At 42.5% G+C, this 17,850-nt stretch overlaps 1 protein-coding gene across 1 annotated transcript in view; it reads right to left on the bottom strand.

Annotated features, from left to right (window-relative positions):
• The window catches only part of rasa4 (RAS p21 protein activator 4), a 297,934-nt gene that overhangs the window by 98,403 nt on the left and 181,681 nt on the right, over window positions 1–17,850 (bottom strand). Inside the window, exons 6-7 of the mRNA XM_072242873.1 lie at window positions 17,298–17,379; window positions 2,560–2,698 (exon numbers count right to left, since the gene is read on the bottom strand). Coding sequence (XP_072098974.1) covers window positions 2,560–2,698; window positions 17,298–17,379 — 221 coding nt within the window. The remainder of the gene's footprint in view (window positions 1–2,559; window positions 2,699–17,297; window positions 17,380–17,850) is intronic.

Consider the following 17,850-nt stretch of genomic DNA (forward strand, 5'->3'; position numbering starts at 1 on the left):
CTCCAGTTGTGGCCTAACCAGAGTTTTATAGAGCTGCATCATTACATCGTGACTCTTAAACCCTATCCCCCGACTTATGAAAGCTAACGCCCCATAAGCTTTCTTAACTACCCTATCTATCTGTGAGGCAACTTTCAGGGATCTGTGGACATGTACCCCCAGATCCCTCTGCTCCTCCACACTACCAAATACCCTGTCATTTACTTTGTACTCTGCCTTGGAGTTTGTCCTTCCAAAGTGTACCACCTCACACTTCTCCGGGTTGAACTCCATCTGCCACTTCTCAGCCCACTTCTGCATCCTATCAATGTCTCCCTGCAATCTTCGACAATCCTCTACACCATCCACAACACCACCAACCTTTGTGTCGTCTGCAAACTTGCCAACCCACCCTTCTACCTGAGTGCATTATAAAACTGAGACCAGATTATAATGCAGAGAGAGACTGGTTTTACTATCTAGTTCATAAACACAATAATTCTGCAGATGCTGGAAATCTTTGGCAACACACACAAAATCCAAGTCGGGCAGGGTCTTCCTCATCAGGAGACTGGTCAGTGCAGATCAGAAATAACATCTCCTCACTGACAATCAACACTGTTGCACCTCAAGGATGTGTGCTTAGCCCACTGCTCTACTCTCTCTACACCCACAACTGTGTAGCTAGGCAGAGCTCAAACACCATCTATCAATTTGCTGATGACACAAGTATTCTTGGCAGAATTTCAGATGCTGATGAGGAGGCGTACAAGAGTGAGATAGATCAGCTGGGTGAATGTGGTCACAACAACAACCTTGCACTCAATATCAGTAAGACCAAGAAATTGCTTGTGGAACTTAGGAAAGGGAAGTCAGGGGAATATACAGCAGTCCTCATCAAGAGATCAGGAGTGGACATGGTGAGCAGTTTCAAGTTCCTGGGTATCAACATCTTTGAAGATTTACAGTATCATCAGCCCAACATATTGATGCAATTACAAAGAAGGCATGACAGTGGCTATATTCCATTAAGAGTTTGAGGAGAATTAGGCATATCACCAAAGGCTCTAGCAAATTTCTACAGATGTACCTTAGGGAGTATTCTAACTGGTTGCATCACTGACTGGTATGGAGGGGCTACTGCAGAGAATCAGACAAAGCTTTAGTGCGTTGCAAAGTCAGCCAGATTTACCATGGGCACTAGCCTCCCCAGTATCAAGGACAGCTTCAAAAGGTGATGTCTCAAAAAGGTGGCGTCATTCATTTAGGACTTCCATCACACAGGGCATGCTCTCTTCTCATTGCCACCATCACGAAGAGGTACAGCAGCCTGAAGACACATACTCAGTGGTTAAGTACAACTTCTTCCCCTCTGCCATCAGATTTCTGAATGGACAATGAACCCATGTACACTATATCACAAGTTTTTTTCTTTATTTGCTCTCTTTTTGCACTACTTATTTATTTGTTAATATATATTTCTCACTGTTATTTTTCAATATTGTGTGTTACACTGTCTGCTGCTGCAAAACAACAAATTTCACCACATATGCCAGTGATATTAAATCTGACTTTAATTCTGAGTCGATGTTTCAGGCCAAGTCCTGATGAAGTCAATGGGTTATTCCCCTCCAATATAGGCTGCCTGACCTGCTAATTTATCATCTAGTTGGTACAGTCCAGTAGTAGTGGCAGAGAGGTACACTTCTGGAGGAATGTTCAACTTCCTCCCGCTGCCATCCTCTGAAGAAGACATCAAATATCCTGCCCCACTATTTTAATGAAGAACAAGGCATTCTCAATGGTCTCCTGGCCAATAATTTATTCCTTGATTGTCAAGGCTATGTCACATTGCTTGGACATTATCTTATTGCTGCCTGGAGGAGATGGCTCTGTTCAAATGAGATGTCAGAACTAAAATCATCCAGTGTGACAATATAACCATATAACCATATAACAATTACAACACGGAAATAGGCCATCTCAGCTCTTCTAGTCCATGCCGAACTCTTACTCTCACCTAGTCCCACCGACCTGCACTCGGCCCATAACCCTCCATTCCTTTCCTGTCCATATATCTATCCAACTTAACTTTAAAGGACAACATCGAATCTGCCTCAACCACTTCTGCTCTCTGAGTAAAGAAGTTCCCCCTCATGTTACCCCTAAACTTTTGCCCTTTAACTCTCAACTCATGTCCTCTTGTTTGAATCTCCCCCCATTCTCAATGGAAAAAGCCTACCCATGTCAACTCTATCAATCCCCCTCATAATTTTAAACACCTCTATCAAGTCCCCTCTCAACCTTCTACGCTCCAAAGAATAAAGACCTAACTTGTTCAACCTTTCTCTGTAACTTAGGAGATAAAACCCAGGCAACATTTTAGTAAATCTCCTCTGTACTCGCTCAATTTTATTGACATCTTTCCTATAATTCGGTGACCAGAACTGTACACAATCCCTCCTTGAATTGCAGTTTGATTTTTATTCCAGATCATCAGAATATTAATATACTGAGGGTTCTCAACACACACAGGAGGAAGTTCCTCAAGCTCTAAGCCAGGTGTACCTCAAGTATTACCTACCTTTCCCAGGAAGTCGTTTTTACTGACCAGGTCCCAGTCCCACACCTCCACGTACAAGGTGTTCTCAGTCACAGCATCGTCCAGGGCAAAATCAAAGACTTCATTCCAACGGGGGTAACAGGATTTTTTCACAACCTACAAAAAAACCCCCAAAAAACTCAGTCTCAGAAGATTTCACTTGAGCAGTACCTACGTATCCGGCTACTCGCTGTTAATCAAATGGACTAAAAATGCTGTAAGTCATCAGCGAGTTCAAGAGCAGCTGAGGAGTGAATGTTTCAGGTTGACCTGAAAAATTAATGCTATTTCTTTTCTCCATAAATGTTGCTGGACCTAATGTGTTCTCAGATAATTTCTGTTTTTATTTCGGATTTCCATCATCTGCATAATTGTTTACATTATAAATGCTAAATGGCAGAGAGCACAATGAGAAATAATGACAATCAAACTGGTAGTTAAATCATATTATTCTGAATTATTTAAATTTTCATCTTCCTCAAGCTGCAAATTCGAGGCATATAATTTTCTCCCAGTCATACTGACTTGTACATAAACACAGCAGAGAATTTGGAAAAATCATTGGGAACTTATTCAACCAGACTCTTTCAAGGCTTGGCAAACCTTAATTTTCCAGGCATTAAAAATTAGTCTCCTTAAAACCTATCTGAGGTTTCTCCACAAATAAAATGATTGGGGTATTAAAAAAGTGTATTTTTGCCCATTTTCTCTCGTTCTTTTGTTTATTGATTTTTTTAAAATATTGATGCAATATAGGTTTTGGTGAGAAAGGCACAAAAGCGAGGAAATCACGTCCTGGAAATTATACATCCAGAGGACATTTCAACATCCCTCAGCCCTTCATCTGATAAGCTCCTTTAATGGTCTGTGTCTATTTAAATTACCTGACCTTTCCCTGCCAGGAGCATCACTGAAGTTTGCCACTGGGATTGTACAAAGTTACACAGTGAAGTAAGAGCAGAGACCTGAGTGAACAGACGGAGTTTTAAACTAGAGTATGCTCTCTCAGTGATAATTAGGATGTGAACTAGTGGGTCACTGGATCAGACAATGAATGCTGGTTTATAATGGGGAATGCAATCTGTAGATGAATCAGAAGAAATCGTACTGCAACTTTACGAATTAATCAACCAGTTCTCAAACTTAAAACTCCAACCTCTGGGTTAAAACTTCATAATTTTACCCCTCTCCATCTTCAAACCCTTCTCCTACCTTAAAGCTAACTAAAAACTCTATTCCTCTGGGTTCAGCTTTCTGTACAAACTTCCAATACATCTGCTAATCACTGACAGCTCAAGCATCCACTGTGTAGAATCTGAAACTCCACAATGACCTCATGCAAAGCTTTTGTACCCCCATAACGACCAACTTGACCAAACATACTGCCATCCTTCAATGGTCAGATCCGCTTCTTTCTGATGACCTTGATTTGAAATGCCTTGTTAAATTTCAACATTTAAACTCTGTGTGGAATCAAGTACTTGAATCTCTTTTGCAACAAGGACACAGAAGACTTTTTAACCTTAGATAAAATACAGAAGTCATTGACCTGAAACATTAACTTTAGGGGGCAGAATTCATATCAGAATTTTTATTTATTTATTTGTTTGTTTATTTGTTTGTTTATTTTATTGAGATATGGTGCGGAATATGAGGGGTGATAGATAAGTTCATGGCCTAAGATAGAAGGAGTCAATTTTAGAAAACCTAGCACATTTATCTTTCAACATAGTCCCCTCTAACATTTACACACTTAGTCCAGCGGTCGTGGAGCATACGGATCCCTTCTTTGGAAAAGTCGGTGTCTGGGACCTCCAGAAAGTGGTCCACAGCAGGTGTGATTGATAAGTTCGTGGCCTAAGGTAGAAGGAGATGAGTTATTAACTTCAAGCTTTCTGCATAATCACTCAAAGAGTTGAACTGCATGTGTATGTAACGAGAGCAATATAACTCATCTCCTTCTACCTTAGGCCACGACCTTATCAATCACCCCTGCTGTGGACCACTTTCTGGAGGTCCAAGATCCGTATGCTCCACGACCACTGGACTAGGTGTGTAAATGTAGGAGGGGACTATGTTGAAAAATAAATGTGCTAGGTTTTCTAAAACTGACTCCTTCTACCTTAGGGCACAAACTTATCAATCACCCCTCGTAGCATCCTTCCAGCCCTTCGAACCACAGCACCCAGCAATTCCCCGATTTAATCCTAGCCTAATCACGGGACAATTTACAATGATCAATTAACCTGTCAACCGGTACATCTTTGGACCGAGAGAGGAAACCCACACAGTCAAGGGGAGAACATACAAACTCCTTACAGGCAGCAGCGGGATTTGAACCTGGGTCGCCTGTACTGTAAAGCATTGCTCTAAACACTAGGCTACTCTGCCGTCCAATCAGTTCCAGTTTTAATGGAACTGTAAGGTATTGGTGGTGAATAGCCGATCAGCTCATCGTAAGTAGAAAGTTGTGGAATTGGCCAATAGAGTATCATCATTGAAATGTATGTAAATGTATGGTGAATATGTACAGTAAATGAACTATAGATCGAGTTTTAAATAAATTGGTAGGACAGTTCTCGCAGCTCCCTGTGTCTTTTTGGCATCTTTATATAACATTGTTCAGGTTCATCATAGTAATGGGTGTACACATACATGTACTAAAAACTGGCAACAGAAATGAAATATTAGCAGTCTCCAAGCTTGTCAATGAATATGAGTGAACAGCTCATGGGACAAGTCTGGAAGCTCTTGATAACATGAGGATGTGTCACAACGTGTACTGTACGGGGCTGAACAGGTAAGCACTGGAGAAATAGCAACGTGATGGTCCTCAAGCCTAAACTCTGTCACCACAAGAGAGAAAACAGATCACAATGGCTGCTTGGACTTACGTTTAAAGCCTTTCAGTTCCATAAACATTTCGGTCATACACAGAGCACATGGAAATACTCTTTATATCAAATAACAGTGGAAATTAAAGGCAATGGTAAGGATTCGCCACAGCAGTGTAAGAAAGCTGTTTTGTTCCCAAACATACAGTGCAATAGCAAACTTTATTTAGTGAAGTTGTACAAAAATTGCAGAAATTTCCAAAATTGTGAAGTATTATAGATTTGGAATCATGAATCAGAAATGAGGTGAACCTGTCAATAAGTATAATGTCTTAGAAACATAGAAAGCCTACAGCACAATACAGGCCCCTTGGCCCAAAAAGATGTGCTTACTATAGAAATTACCTAGGGTTACCCATAGCCCTCTATTTTTCTGAGCTCCATGTACCTATCTAGGAGTCTCTTAAAAGACTCCACCGTTTCTGCCTCCACCACCATTGCCGGCTGCCCATTCCATGCACTTGATGAAGGATCTGTCTCAGAACAGTGTCTTTGGATCATGTGTGGTGTGGCAAGTTTGTGTTTTCATCAAAAAGCAAATTCAATCAGTTATTAAGTGCACAGAATGTCACTATTGATCTTGTGTGTAAAATCAGATTGCCCATGGAGATGGCAATGAGGTACAAGAACAAAGGACATAAGTAGCAGGACCAGAGGTAGGTCAGTCAACTCCTTAGACAATAAGACCGTAAGATTTAGGAGCAGAATTTGGTCACCTGGCCCATGGAATCTGATCTACCATTTCTCCATAGCTGATATACTGTATATAGTATCCCTTTCAACCCCAACTCTCCTGCCTTCTCCCTGTAACCTTTGACACCCTGACTAACCAAGAACCTATCAACTTCCACTTAAAATATACTCAATGACCTGGCCTCCACAGCTGTCGTGGTAATGAATTTCAAAAATTCACCACCCTCTGGCTAAAGAAATTCCTCCTCATCTCTGTTCTAAATGGACGTCCCTCTATTCTGAGGCTGTGCTCTCTGATTCTAGACTCACCCAGTATAGAAAGTATCCTCTCCACATCCACTCTATCTAGGCATTTCAATATTCGATATGTTTCAAAGAGTCCCCCCCCACCCCCACATTCTTCTAAATCCAGTAACTACAGACCCAAAGCCATCAAATGCTCATCGTACATTAACCTTTCATTCCTGGAATAATTCTTGTGAACTTCCTGTGGACGCCTTGCAGCGCTAGCACCTCTTTTCTTAGACAAGGGGCCCAAAACTGCTCACAAGACTCCAAGCATATTCTGACCAATTCCTTATAAGGTCTCAGCATCACCTCCTTGCTCTTATTTTCCGGTTGCATTCTGTTAATTTTTAAAAGCTTCCCAATCCTCCAACTTCCCACTAATTGTTGCTATATTATATGACCTCTCTTTTGCTTTTATGCTGAGGCCATGGTTGCCTCATCCTCTCTTTAAAATACTTCTTCATCTTTGAGATGTACAGTGTTTTATCCTATGCCTTCCCAATTGCCCCCAGAAACTCCAGGCATGGTTATCCCTGGCAGTGTCCCCTTCCAATCAACTTTGGCCAACACCTCTCTCATGCCTCTTTGCTCGACTTTTACACAGATATATCTGACTTCTCCCTCTCAAAATGCAGGTGACTTCTATCATATCATGATCCCTATTTCCTTAGGATTCCTTTATCTTAAACTTCCTAATAAAATCTGGTTCATTACACAACATCCAATCCAGAATTACCTTTCCCCTAGTAGGCTCAACCACAAGCTGCTCTAAAGAGTCAACTCATAGGCATTCCATATCCTTGATAAGATCATGGCTCATCCAAGCTTGGGGTCAGCACCACTTCCCAACTTTCTCTCCTTCTCTACCTCCAAGAGGACCACAACCTTGTCGTGGTTTGGAGGCTTGCGAGCCTCAGTGACCCGGAGAGCTATGCTGACTGAAGCCAGGGCTTTCTGCTTTGGCTCTTGGTAGGGGCACCTATGCCAAACAGGTCAAAAGATAGAGGAGAGACTAATACTGGTCCACCAGTCCTCCAGGTTTGGGGGTTCAGCTCAGGGCTAACAACCCTGACTGGTAAAACAAAACTGTTATGGAAACAGCAATGAAGAATCCTTCTGCATCTGAGTGCGACAGTATTCCTGTGTCTCCTCCTGGGACTTGTGTGACTAACAGTAGTGAAAACTGAGAGGAAGGTACCAACGTGATGAAGGAAGCCCTGAACACTGCCAGAGATGGAGTACTTTCATTTCTGTCCTAAATGCCAGCAGTTAATGGGCAGTAAGCAAGTCTCCTTCTCTACATTTCTGACTCCTTCATAATTAAGATGTCTGTCCATTTCCACCTTGAATCTATTCAATCGTTCCCCACAGCTCTCTGTGGTAAAGAATTCCAAAATATCCCAATTCTGTTGGAGAAGATGGCGGCGCGATGCAGCTCGCAGTGGCCACTCCGGTGGTGATGTCTGTTATTTGTCAAGTAGGGTGCTCTGCACAATCCTGATTTGATGGAGACGGACGTGAGAGCACGGAGGAACATCTGGTGAAACTTCTGAAATGCCTGCTTCACTGCTGCTGCTACTGTGTGGTCCAGAATCTCCGGAGGAGAAGGTCCTGAGTCCTCGACTTTGCTTGTTGCTCGGCGGCCGGGGTGGGGTCAAAGCGCTCAGCAGAGGATGGTGCTCAAAGAGGCTGTGTCAGAGGGCTGGTCGGAGGTTTGAAGTTTTCGGACGGACTCAGAGTCTGCTGCGGTCGGGTGCTTCCAATGGTGCTGCATCGGCAAGTTTACGGCACTTAGAGGTTCATGGCAGGGAGAGTTTCTCCCTTCTGCCACCTGCGTGAGATGATGAGTCTCTCGGGACTTTGAGACTTTTTTTTACCGTGCCCATGGTCTGCTCTTTATCAAATTATGGTATTACTTTGTACTGTTGTAACTATATGTTATAATTATGTAGTTTTGTCAGTTTTACTCTTGGTTTGTCCTGTGTTTTCTTGTGACATCATTCTGGAGGAACATTGTATCATTTTTTAATGCATGCATTTCTAAATGACAATAAACGAGGACTGAGTGTCCTCATAATCTAATCTAATTCTCTGGGAAAAGAAAATAGGTCAGTGGATGATGCAGTCAACATGGGACTGCATTATATACTACAGCACCTGGACAACCCAGGAACTTCTGCGAGGGCCCTGTTTGTTGACTTCAGCTCGGCTTTCAACACCATCGTCCCAGAAATCCTTCACTCCAAACTCACCCAGCTCACTGTATCCCCTGCCATCTGTCAGTGGATCACAAGCTTCCTGACTGACAGGGTGCAGCAAGTGAAGCTGGGGAGCATCATTTCTAGCACCCGGACAATCAGTACCAGTGCCCCCCAGGAATGTGTACTCTCCCCACTGCTCTTCTCCCTTTACACTAATGACTGCACCTCACAGGGTCCGTCTGTTAAACTCCTGAAGTTTGCAGATGACACAACAGTCATTGGCCTTATCCGAGAGGGTGATGAGTCTGTATACAGACGGGTGGTGGAATGGCTGGCCCTCTGGTGTGGTCAGAACAACCTGGAGCTAAATACGCTCAAGACTTTGGAGATGACAGTGGACTTCAGGAGGAGCCCCCCAATACTCCCCCCACTCACTATACTCAACAGTATTGTGTCTGCTGTGGAGACCTTCAGGTTTCTGGGTGTCACAATCTCCCAGGACCTGAAGTGGACACTCAACGCGGACAGTCTTATCAAAAAGGCTCAGCAGAGGTTGTATTTCCTACGTTAACTCAGGAAGTACAACCTGCCTCAGGAGCTGCTGATTCAATTCTATTCAGGAATAATCCAGTCTGTTCTCTATTCGTCCATCACTGTCTGGTTTGGATCAGCTACCAAACCAGACAAGAATAGACTCCAAAGAACCGTCAGGGCTGCGGAAAGGATTATTGGTGTGAAGCTGCCCTCGATCCAGGACTTATATGCATCTAGAGTCAGGAAGCGAGCAAGCAGCATCATTGTAGACCCATCACACCCTGGACATCACCTGTTCCAACTCCTTCCTACTGGTAGGCACTTTAGATCACTGTATGCCAGGACAAATAGGTACAAGAACAGTTTCTTTCCATATGCCATCAGTCTTATGAACACTTGAATTTTAGTCTATTATAAACCAAGTCCACCTGTACATACACAGGTATACCTCATTGTATATAGTTCACGATTACTTGCGCTATTGTTTTGTTTGCTTTTTGATTCTGTACAGCGAGAGCTCAGGGAAACCGGCATCAAATTCCCTGTATGTGTCCACATACTTGGCGATAATAAAGGATTCTGATTCTGATACCTCATCTCAGAAATTGGTAACCCCTTAATCTGAAACTTTGCTCCCTGGTTCTAGATACCAGATTAACCAATAGCAGAAACACCTTCTCAGCATCAGCCCTGTCCATCTCCCTCAGAACCTGGAGACACAGGAGACTGCAAATGCTAGATTCTGGGGTAACACACGTTCTGCCGGAGGAACCCAGTGGGAGGAACATCCATTCCATCATAAGGCTTCATTGTTTCCATGGGGGGAAAGGAATTTTCAACACTTCATGTCAGAACTCTGCACCAATTCCAGACTGATGCAAGGTTTTGACCCAAAACATCAACAGTTCCGTTCCTCCCACAGATGCTGTTTGACTCACTGAGTTTTTCCAGTGGACCGTTTTTTGTCCTTCAGAATCTTGTGTTTCAACATGGACATCCCCCATTCTTCTACCTTCCAACGTGTACAGGCCTAACATGCTCATCCTCTCTTCATACCTCAACCCCTTTGACTCAGAAAACAACCTAGCAAAGCTTCTCAACACTGCCACGTATGTGTAAGAATCTCAGGTAGAGCCAGGCAGAAACATGGTGTCAGTTTACAGTCATGCAATGACATCAGCGGCCAGATTTCCGAAATAGAAAGGAAAGTACGTGGGCGAGGATGGCATGATTAGCTGTCACGAATGTAATATGAACCATCCATGACAATATAAATGTCAGATTAAAACAGCAAGATATTTTAATTACCAGGAAAAGGTCACATCTGCTCAGCGTTCAAGTCTAAAGCCAACGTAGGGAATCAAAACAACTTCAGTCATGTGATTTTTTTTTCACAGAGAGGAAGTTTTTATGGTAAGAAGCCACAAAGAGGAAGTCTAGGCAGTACTGAAATTAATAAGGATAATAAGGAATTGGGTTTATGTAGTACTTAAGTGAACACTTCTGTGAGCGAAAGCAGTGGTGGGAAACACAATGACTTCAGGAGCAACACGCACAAAATACTGGAGAAACTCAGCAGGTCAGGCAGAAATGACTTCAAGAGAATAGTTAAGGGATTAGTGTGTTGACATGAGCACTGGCATGGCAGTCGATTACTCAATGACGGACACGCATACATAGCTAAGTTCAGCTGAGCATAGCAATAAATTGCACAGTGAACCTGAAAATATATTGTGAAGATTTTAAGTCAGGTGAAAAGTTCATCGACCTACAACAGTCAGCAAGTAAAATCAGCACTGGATGCAGCTGACATTATTAATGGATAAACATTGATTGGCTAACACTAGTGCCAGGAATTGAAATTAGACTGGAAAGAGATGTGGATGCTTCAAGATCACTAGACATCCCGTAGTATTGGAAAGATGTGCACAGTATTACAGATAATCCAGATAAGCCATATCTGTATCAAGTCAGATACTCACATCCACAGTATATCATGCCAGACACCAATACGGATCTACAGTATTCATCAACCTGTCCAAAAAGTGTAGAAGAACCAGGTGGAGGTGTGCAAAAGAAGCCTGGCGAGTCTGGGTAACAGTACTGAAAGTGGGCAAGCCCTCAACTCTAAAGTGACATTGAACAAGGCAGATGATAACAAAATATCATCCATTGAATATAGGTTTTGTGAAGAAGGCAGAGGATGGTAGGATTTTACTGGATCAGATCTCTCACATGGATATGTTCACTTGAATATAAATGAGAGTCAGCAAAATTGGATAAGCACAACTCCTACACAGATGCTGTACACAACTCCTACGTAACTCCTACTCATAGTGTGATGCTACAGCGGCAAAAACACAGGATATTATAGATCCTTATTAATGGAGTCATGATAATGCATCAATAGTTTTAAATCCTGAAGAAAATCTTTGAACGTTTGAAGGAATCAGATGAAGCACCTCAAGCAAAGGTAAAAGTTGAAAAAGAAAAGGTGTATTCATACGAAAGGCAGCAGTTACCACAATCTAAAAATAAATGTAACAGTCAATAAAAAAGTGAAGTAATTGCAAAGGCAAAAAAAACCCCGAAAACCTTACTTGGGTTATTTTTCAGAATAGCTCAGAATGGTTCTTGATTTTTACTTTAAACTTTATACTTTATTGTCGCTAAACAATTGATAATAGAACGTACAATCATCATAGCGATATTTTTAATATAGCGATATATTTGCCAGATACTGTGATAATACTGAGTCTATTACATCAGACATGGAAGAAAGGTCCAGGGTCTAGACTGGACTGTGAGTTGGTGTAGTATCCAGAGAGATGTCAAGTATCCTGACAGACTCTGGGGGGAGGGGCGGATGAGAGAGGGAGAGGGAGAGGAGAGGGAGATGGAGAGAGAGGGAGAGAGGGAGATAGCTGTTGAGAGAGGGAGACAAAGAGATGGGGATAGAGATAGAGATAGAAACAGAGATAGACACTGAGATAGCGATAGAGATGGGAAGATAGGAAGAGAGAGAGACAGACTGAGAGAGAGACGAATGCTGCAAACCTGAGTGAATGAAGGTCACACATTCAGCACCTAGTCAGTATCAATGTGAGAACTCAGCTATCCACTTTACAGACCTATAAACAGTTGCACTAGCCTGGAGAAGAAAGTAAGCAGATAGGAATGCCCTGGGAACTGACATACCGTGAAACAGATAGTCTGATCCATTGTAAATGTGCAGGCATTCTTACAATGTAGAACTGATGGTTGAGGTAGTGGTAGAATAGCACAAATGACAATTTGAAGGAGTTAACGTACGGATATGCTTTGCTGAACATCTACGCTCTGTCCGCCAGAGAAAGCAGGATCTCCCAGTGGCCACACATTTTAATTCCACATCCCATTCCCATTCTGACATGTCTATCCATGGCCTCCTCTACTGTAAAGATGAAGCCACACTCAGGTTGGAGGAACAACACCTTATATTCCGTCTGGGTAGCCTCCAACCTGATGGCATGAACATTGTCTTCTCTAACTTCCGTTAAGGCCCCACCTCCCCCTCATACCCCATCTGTTACTTATTTTTATGCACACATTCTTTCTCTCACTCTCCTTTTTCTCCCTCTGTCCCTCTGAATATACCTCTTGCCCATCCTCTGGGTCCCCCCCGCCCCTTGTCTTTCTTCCCGGACCTCCTGTCCCATGATCCTCTCGTATCCCCTTTTGCCTATCACCTGTCCAGCTCTTGGCTCTATCCCTCCCCCTCCTGTCTTCTCCTATCATTTTGGATCTCCCCCTCCCCCTCCAACTTTCAAATCCCTTACTCACTCTTCCTTCAGTTAGTCCTGACGAAGTGTCTTGGCCTGAAACGTCGACTGCACCTCTTCCTACAGATGCTGCCCGGCCTGCTGCGTTCACCAGCAACTTTGATGTGCGTTACAGTGTGTTTTGAACTACTTTGTTCGTTTGAAGTATCTTCTCCTTAGTGAGGAGGGGGGGACACACTGCTCGAATCGTGGGCATTAGCAAATAAACTTGCCAAGGAGAATAAACAGGGAAGTAAACTAGTCTTTGAAGACTGGATTGTGGACAGTGAAGATTGCAGACCAAAGGCAAGGTTAAGTGTCTTTACACAAATGGAATTGGCTAATGAGACCTTCCCAAAGAATATATTTGATTTGTGTTGTAAGAGGACTAGGGGGTGACATGTTTTGGGTCCTGTTCTATAAGGGGACATGCTACTGCAGAAATAAGCTCATAGCTTGTCAAAAGAAGTACGAGAAATATCCTGAGTTCTTGTTCATTTCAATAACGTTATAAAGCACAAAAATCATTCATAGTATCATTCAGCATCAGCTGAGTATTGTCACTGAAAAAACAGGCGTTGCAAGGGTGTTGAAGTTTAAGAATGAAACAGATATAAAACATTCTACAACAGGCTAGAATTCAGCTGAATTACTAATGCATAGATGGCACAGAATGTGCTTGAGTTTAATAGGATTATATTATAGACAACCCAACAGTCCAGGGGATTTAGACAGGTTTAGACAGAGGATTTAGCAAGTTTGTAGACAGAGTGCAAACTGTTGCAAGAAACATAAGGTTATGATAGTAGGTGATGTTAACTTTCCATATATTGACTAGGACTTCCATACTTAAAAAGGCTGGATGGGAAAGAGTTTGTCAAACATGTTCAGGAAAGTTTCCTTAATCAGTACATAGAAGTCCCACTTGATGAGAGTAGATCTCCTTTTAGAGAATGAGACAGGGCAGGTGACAGAAGTTTGTGTAAGGGAAACACTTTGCATCTAGTGATCATAATGCCATTAGTATCAAGGTAATTATGGAAAAGGATAGGTCTGAACTGAGATTCTAAATTGGAGAAAGGACAATTTTGATGGTATCAGAAAGGATCTGGCAGGTGTGGATTTGGACAGGTTGTTTTCTGGCAAAGGAGTACTTGGTAAGTGGGAGATCTTCAAAAGTGAAATTTTGAGAGTACAGAGTTTGTATGTCCATGTCAGAATAAAAGTAAGGATAACAGGTTTAGGGAACATTGGTTTTCAAGACATATTGAAGTCCTGGTTAAAAATAAAAAGGAGCTGCGTAGCAGGTATTGGCAGGCAGGAACAAATAAGGTATTTGAGGAGAATAAGAAATGAAGGACAATACTTAAAAAGGAAATCAGGAGATCTAAAGGAAGACATGAGATTGCCCTAGCAGACAAGGTGAAGGAGAATCCTAAGGGTTTCTACCGAGATAGTAAAAGCAAAAGGATAGCAAGGGACAAAATTGGTCCTCTTTAAGATCAGAGTGGTAATAAATGCATGGAGCCAAATGAGGTGGAGGAAATTTTAATTGGATTTTTTGCATCTGTATTTACTTGGGAGACGGACACAGATTGTAGCATCGAGATTATAGACTTCATACAGATTACCAAGAAAGAGGTGTTTGATATCTTGAGGCAAATTAGGGTGGATAAATCCCCAGGGTCTGACAAGATGTTCTCTTGGACTCTGCGGGAGGCAAGTCTAAAAATTGCCAAAGCCCTAGCAGAGATATTTGAAACATCCTTAGCCACTGGTGAAGTTCCTGAGGATTGGAGGATAGCTAATGTTGTTCCGTTCTTTAAGAACGGCTCTAAGAGTAAGCCAGGAAATTATAGGCTAGTGAGTCTGACATCAGGAGTGGGAAAGTTATTGGAATGTATTCTAATGGACCAGATGTATAAGCATTTGGATAGACAGGGACTGATTAAGGATAGTTAACATGGCTTTGTGTGTGGTAAGTCCTGTCTAACCAATCTTATAGAGTTTTTCAGGTTGACGAAGGCAAGGCTATGGATATTGTCTACGTGGACTTTGGCAATGCCTTTGACAAGGTTCCGCAAGAAGGTTCAGTTGGTGGCGTTGAAGATGAGGTAGTAAATTGGATTAGACATTAGCTTCGAGGAAGAAGACAGAGAGTGGTTGTAGATGGTTGCTTCTCTGACTGGAGGCCTGTGACTGTGACTAATGGTGCACCGCAGTGTTCAGTGCTGGGCCCGTTGTTGTTTGTCATCTATATCAATGATCTGGATGATAATGTGGTAAACTGGATCAGCAGATTTACAGATGACACCAAGACAGGGGATGTATTGAACAGTGAAGAAGACTATCAAAGCTTGCAGCAGGATTTGGACTACCTGGAAAAACGGGCTGAAAAATGGCAATAGGAATTTAATGCAGATGAGTGTGAGATGCTGCACTTTGGGAAGACCAACCTGGGCAGGTCTTACACAGTGAGCGGTAGGGCACTGAACAGAGCGGTAGAACTGGGAATTCTGGAAACACAGCTCCATAATTCTTTGAAAGTGGTGTCAAGAAATTATTCTATGTAGATAGGGTTGTAAAGAAAGCTTTTGACACACCAGCCTTCATAAATCAATGTACTGAGTACAGCAGTTGAGATGTCATGTTGAAATTGTATATGACGTTGGTGAAACCTAATTTTGCATATTGTGTGCAGTTTTGGTCAACTACCTAGAGGAAAGATGTAAATAAGATTGAAAGAGAATAGAGAAAATTTACAAGGATGTCATCAGGACTTGAAGACCTGAGTTATAGGGAAAGGTTGAATAGGTTAGGACCTTATTCCATAGAACATAGAAGGTTGAGAGGAGATTTGATAGAGGTATACAAAATTATGGGTATAGGTAGGAAAAATGCAAACAGGCTTTTTCTACTGAGGTTGGGTGGCACTACAACTAGAGGTTATGGGTTAAGGGTGAAAGCTTAACCATAACCTTGGTTATGGTTATGAGAAGGATGAGAAGATGGCAGCCTGACACAGCACACAGCGGCCACTCCGGAGATGAATATCTGTTATCTGTCAAGTAGGGTGCCGTGCACAATCCTGATTTGATGGAGACAGATGTGAGAGCGCGAAGGAACATCTGGTTAAACTTCTGAAATGCCTGTTTCGCTGCCACTGCTACTGTATGATCCTGAATGTCGGGAAGAGAAGGCCCCGAGTCCTTGGCTTTGCTTGTTGCTTGGCTGCCGGGGCGGGTCGAAGCACTCAACAGAGATGGTGCTCGGTGCTTGGTGTCGGAGGGCTGGCCGGAGGCTCGAAGTTTTCAGACGGACTCAGAGTCGGCTGTGGTCGGGTGCTTCCAGGGTGCTGCATCAGCAAGTTTGCGGCGCTGGAGGTTCATGGCAGGGAGAGTTTCTCCCTTCTACCGTCTGCGTGAGATAATGGGGCCATGGGGACTTTGAGACTTTTTTTTTACCATGCCCATGGTCTGCTCTTCATCAAATTACGGTATTGCTTTGCACTGTTGTAACTATATGTTATAATTATGTGGTTTTTGTCAGTTTTAGTCTTGGTCTGTCCTGTGTTTCTGTGATATCATACTGGAGGAACATTGTATCATTTCTTAATGCATGCATTTCTAAATGACAATAAACGAGGACTGAGGGTCCTCATAATCTGAAAAAAAGCTGAAATGTTTAAGGGGAGCATGAGGGGGAACCTCCTTACTTAGAGGGTGGTGAGAGTGTGGAACAAGCTGCCAGTGCCGGTGGTGGATGTAGAGCTGAGTTCAATGTTTAAGAGAACTCTGGATAGGTGCATGGATGTGAGGGGTGTGGAGGGCTATGGTCTGAGTGCAGGTCGATGGGATGGCAGGTTCATGGTTCGGCGCAGACTAGATGGGACAAAGGGCCTGTTTCTGTGCTGTAGTGCTCCATGACTCTATAAACAGTAGCAGACAGCGACAGTGGCAATTTTGACAAGAAATATTTCAAACAACTTGATGGAGCTTACATGTCAGGATCACTCAGCATATTTGAAATATGAGGTAGAAAGTGTATCTTGTGAAAATGGCACCCAACAACTGTGTAAATGTATCTGCAGACTATTAGCACTGTTGTATTTACACATGCCTTCCGACTGGTTGGTGGAGGCTAAATCAGCAGCGTTGACAATGGTCAACTCTTAACTTGAGCCTACCAGTTAAGAGTAGTTGAAAAACATACACCACATATTTTTAGCACCTTCTATAGGAGCTGATCAATACTGAACAGAACCTTAATCACCATTATTGGATCCCAAGGAACTGGCTGGACTCACAGAGCTTTCCTGGGTCTTCCCATTGTACTGTACTCTGACAAAGGGATCCGAGGCTCCATTCAGATCCTTCCGGGCCAAGTCTCTGAAAAGAAGGACAAAAGTTGACTTGGACTTATGTAGTGCCTTTTGCATGTGCAGAACATTTTCAGAACAGGTTACAAACATGTTTTAGTGATTATCATCATAGCTGGGACCTTGAATGTATTTTAACTATTAAAGAATTACAAGATACACGTGAACTAAGATGTTAGCTGTCCTGTGCTATCACCAGTGGGATTATCAGTTGATCGAATGTATTTTAACTATTAAATAATAAACACAATAGAAACAAATATAAAGTCATCTTAAAAAGTTTAAAATGTGAATAGTCTTAAATGATCATTGGCAACATTGATAAATGTGTGTCTTGCTCGCACAAGTCACAAAATTAAGTGCATAGTGTGTCCCTGATGTGGACCACACAATTGACTCAGGACTACTATGACAGAACTAAATTGCCCAGTGTACACCGAGAGGGCAAAAGGCCAACATGCATTTCTTCTATTGTGTTTCC

The sequence above is a fragment of the Mobula birostris genome, chromosome 25 (assembly GCF_030028105.1).
Source record: "Mobula birostris isolate sMobBir1 chromosome 25, sMobBir1.hap1, whole genome shotgun sequence".
Taxonomy (NCBI): Eukaryota; Metazoa; Chordata; class Chondrichthyes; order Myliobatiformes; family Myliobatidae; genus Mobula; species Mobula birostris.